Source organism: Coffea eugenioides, chromosome 9 (genome assembly GCF_003713205.1).
Source record: "Coffea eugenioides isolate CCC68of chromosome 9, Ceug_1.0, whole genome shotgun sequence".
NCBI classification, from domain to species: Eukaryota; Viridiplantae; Streptophyta; class Magnoliopsida; order Gentianales; family Rubiaceae; genus Coffea; species Coffea eugenioides.
This window is the reverse complement of record NC_040043.1, coordinates 5,544,510-5,547,978: the sequence shown is the minus strand read 5'-3', so window position 1 is coordinate 5,547,978 and position 3,469 is coordinate 5,544,510. Positions and strand designations below refer to the sequence as shown.

Here is a 3,469-nt window from a genome sequence, read left to right as displayed (position 1 = left end):
TTTCATTTAACAGCCTTTTTTTTTTAAAAAAAAAAAGAATTAAAGTCTATAGTTTGTGAACAGACTTCCCCGCCGAATCTGAAGTTTGTGAAGCAAAGATGGGTACTCTTGACCTGAGTAAACTGAACACGTATAATATAGGCTAAGCTTGGGCTTTTCACAGCCCCAAGCACGAACAGCACTACAGGTCTCATTGCTTTTCTGGAGAAATTTGCTTTCTGGCAGTCTCAACTGAATGGAACCAATCCAAGTCCTTCCTCGAATACAAACTTCGTAATTCCATTGTTTGATGTACCAATTCATATATTGTCAGACAATTTATAAATTAAAAAATGGTGATTTGATACCCTTTTCGTTCCTCCAGTACACATTTTCGCTTATATCTTACCTCCTTTATATCTTTCTTTCTCATCTTCTTTGAGCGAAAACACATTACAAATTTTTATTAAAGTACATCTTATACACAATAATAGTATATACACTTTCACGGTTAGATGCACTATGCAAAATTTGGATTTCAAATTCAAATTCGATTTTTAATATTTCACATGTTGTGGAAGCATACAGTATTACATGCACTTTCGCTTGTATCATTCATTCATCAAGATAGATATGGCCTTCAGGATGTGCACTATAAAGAAGGCGCATAACTTTATAACCGGTTTCCGCTGCTGCCCATTATCATATTTGTCTGTACCATTACGGAACCTTGTAGCACTAATCAAGCAAAACTGGGAAATATACCATGGCCAAGTAAATAATGCTCAACTCCAGAAAGAAGAGATGCAACAAGATGGCTGAGGACACAAACAATAAGAACTGTCATAAAGCTTTCCAAATAAATAGCCCAATCCACGCAGCACCCCGAAGAGAAAGCAATGGAGAATACAATCAAAGTGTTAGCTGAACCTGATTAAGCAAATGTTCTAACAAACTGACAAGAAGTTCAGTAGCCCGTCCAGTCGTGCTAATGCCAATTAGTGTATAATCACAATAGACAAAAAATAAATGAGATACCCCGACTACCACATGCGCTTTCCATTGACATGTATGTCAAATTAAGACTTCCTAGTAATCACTACTTCCCATCACACTCAGAGAACAAAAAATTGTGGAGTCAAAATATTTCGTGGCATAAACAATTAACTACCAGTACAACAGAGATTTGACATTGCAAAAAATAAAAAGGGGTAGCAGAGCTGGATTGAATAATCTAGAAATCTATGATGGTTTTCAATATCCACAAACGGGAAACAAACAATCCAGCCACAGTACCTACTAATTTATCAAGCAATGAATTGTGAATAAAGGGCCCAAGGATTTAAGAATCATCTATAAACAATACCAAAACAAAGGTATAAACTAAGATTAGTAGGACACAAAAGCAAATAAGTTAATAAAATACAAAAGCTGTGCTGCGATTCAGCAACCTTGACTGATCATTTCAGAAATATGAGAGGGAGGCAAAAGGAAAACAGGTAGTGAACCACATGTACAGGGCAATGCTCGGAAGGCATGTAAAAAACACCAACCAAGCTAGTTACATAAGACGAGCATGTGAAGGCATAACTTCATCCATAGCATTCAGCTACTATTAGTTGACAAAGTAAACACAAGCAATCCAACCAATCGCTACACATATTTGGTCCAGTTTGTGACTCATGGACCACACACAGTATGAACAAGATATCATTATTCTGCATGCAAAAAATTGTAGACATGTCTTCGTATGAGATCTAAGTAAAAACCAACAGTATCAACAAATTTTCATCGGCAGAAACTACAATTTTATCGGAATGAGGAACTCAACTACTCCCCCCAAAAAACAAAGTACTCCCCCCAAAAAACAAAGTTGCTCGAAATCACAACAGAGACAGATTACTACTTCAAATTAGAAATCTCAAGAAAGGATAGATGGAGAAGCATTGACCTATGAAATTAGATACTGACATGTCATATACATACCATGAAAAGCTTTACAAGGATCTACAACTCACAGCAAGATAAGCATAAAATGTCAAGATGCACAAATAACCATGAGTCTGACACATGCATCCCATCTAACAGACAACCTAAAAACTAAGACAGAATGTGCCATTTCTAGGTTCATAACCATCATAGACTAACAAGGCCCCTCCTCCTCCTCTGCCCTTTCCCAAAGAACACAATCACAGAACTAACAGTGGCCAATTACATCAGTATTACTTGGGATACTAGCATCCCTGGCAACACAACTTATTCAAAGACAGAAAAATGGAGAAAGCTTCACAACCACCCAAATTCATCAACACACTACTAGAAAGCAGAAACCTTCCACATTAAGACTTTGACTTTACCCTAGAACACAACAATGTTGACACTTTGCCCAAAATTATGATCCTTAGACTTGTACGACACCACACTAAGACACAATTCTGAATGATGAATTTGGACAAAATCAACGTCCTTATATAACATAATGAGGCAAAACTAAATTAAGACCAAGCAAGTCAGCAAACACACAATAGAGGCAGCAGTAAAATAATCGTCAATAATTACATGGCACATATTGATTACCATTGATATCCATCATCATCATCATCATAACAACAACGCTACACCAACAAGAAACGCCATTAAAAACAACAACTGATTGGAAAAATATCATCATCATAACACTAAAATCATTATTCATATTGATGTCATCACAAACATAACTACTGCCAGTAGTAGTAGTATTACTACCGCCATAACCAGACTCCTCGATGATCAAGCTGCTGCTGCTGCTGCTGATGATGCGATCAAAGTTCACTTCTTGAAGCTGCCGCGGACGCCGGGTTTAGGCTTGTTAGGCTCAGGAGCAGCAGCACCAGAATTGCTAGCGTGAAGATTATTGAGCTTAGCTTCATCAAAAGGGATCTTGGGATGCCGGGCATCGTGGTGAATCTGCATAGACTTGAGATCGGGAGCTGTGATCTTACAGTGAGGGCATTCGAGCTTGGCGTGCCCGCCCTTTTCCACGCCGGACCTGTCGGCCTGACCAGCCTTCCCTCCGCCCCTGTTGGTGGTTGCTGCATCGATCTTCAACGCTATTTCCTTGGCCGTGTGCTTCTTTGGCTTGGCTTTCCCCGTCATGATTGATTGGCGGAAATTTGGCTGAGCCTTTGGCTTTTGGCGTGTGAGAGAAAAGAGTGCGTTTTTGGGTGGCTGGTGGAATTGGGGAGAAATAATAATGGAATCCGACAGGACGGAAGAACCCTAGATTATATGATACTACTACTAATAATTAATAAACTAGTGGAGTACTATTTTAAAGCAGATTAAATATCCAATTTTTATATACTAGTAATAAAGTTGTATTATTAGTACTAGTTTTTTTTTTATTATTATCAGTAATAGTTGAATGTGCTTTAATCAGTATTTATGGCGACGCCAGTATTAATTCTTCCCGTGTAAATGTGTAATTATTGGTACTAATATCGTGTTAAGT

The 3,469-nt window shown here is 38.1% G+C and overlaps 1 protein-coding gene across 1 annotated transcript; it reads right to left on the bottom strand.

Moving 5' to 3' along the window:
* Positions 1–2,489: 2,489 nt before the first annotated feature.
* On the bottom strand, positions 2,490–3,247 carry LOC113782849 (protein METHYLENE BLUE SENSITIVITY 1-like). Its single transcript, XM_027328782.1, has one exon. The coding sequence runs from the start codon at positions 3,112–3,114 to the stop codon at positions 2,788–2,790; it is 327 nt and encodes a 108-aa protein (XP_027184583.1). The 5' UTR covers positions 3,115–3,247; the 3' UTR covers positions 2,490–2,787.
* Between the last annotated feature and the right edge of the window lie 222 nt (positions 3,248–3,469).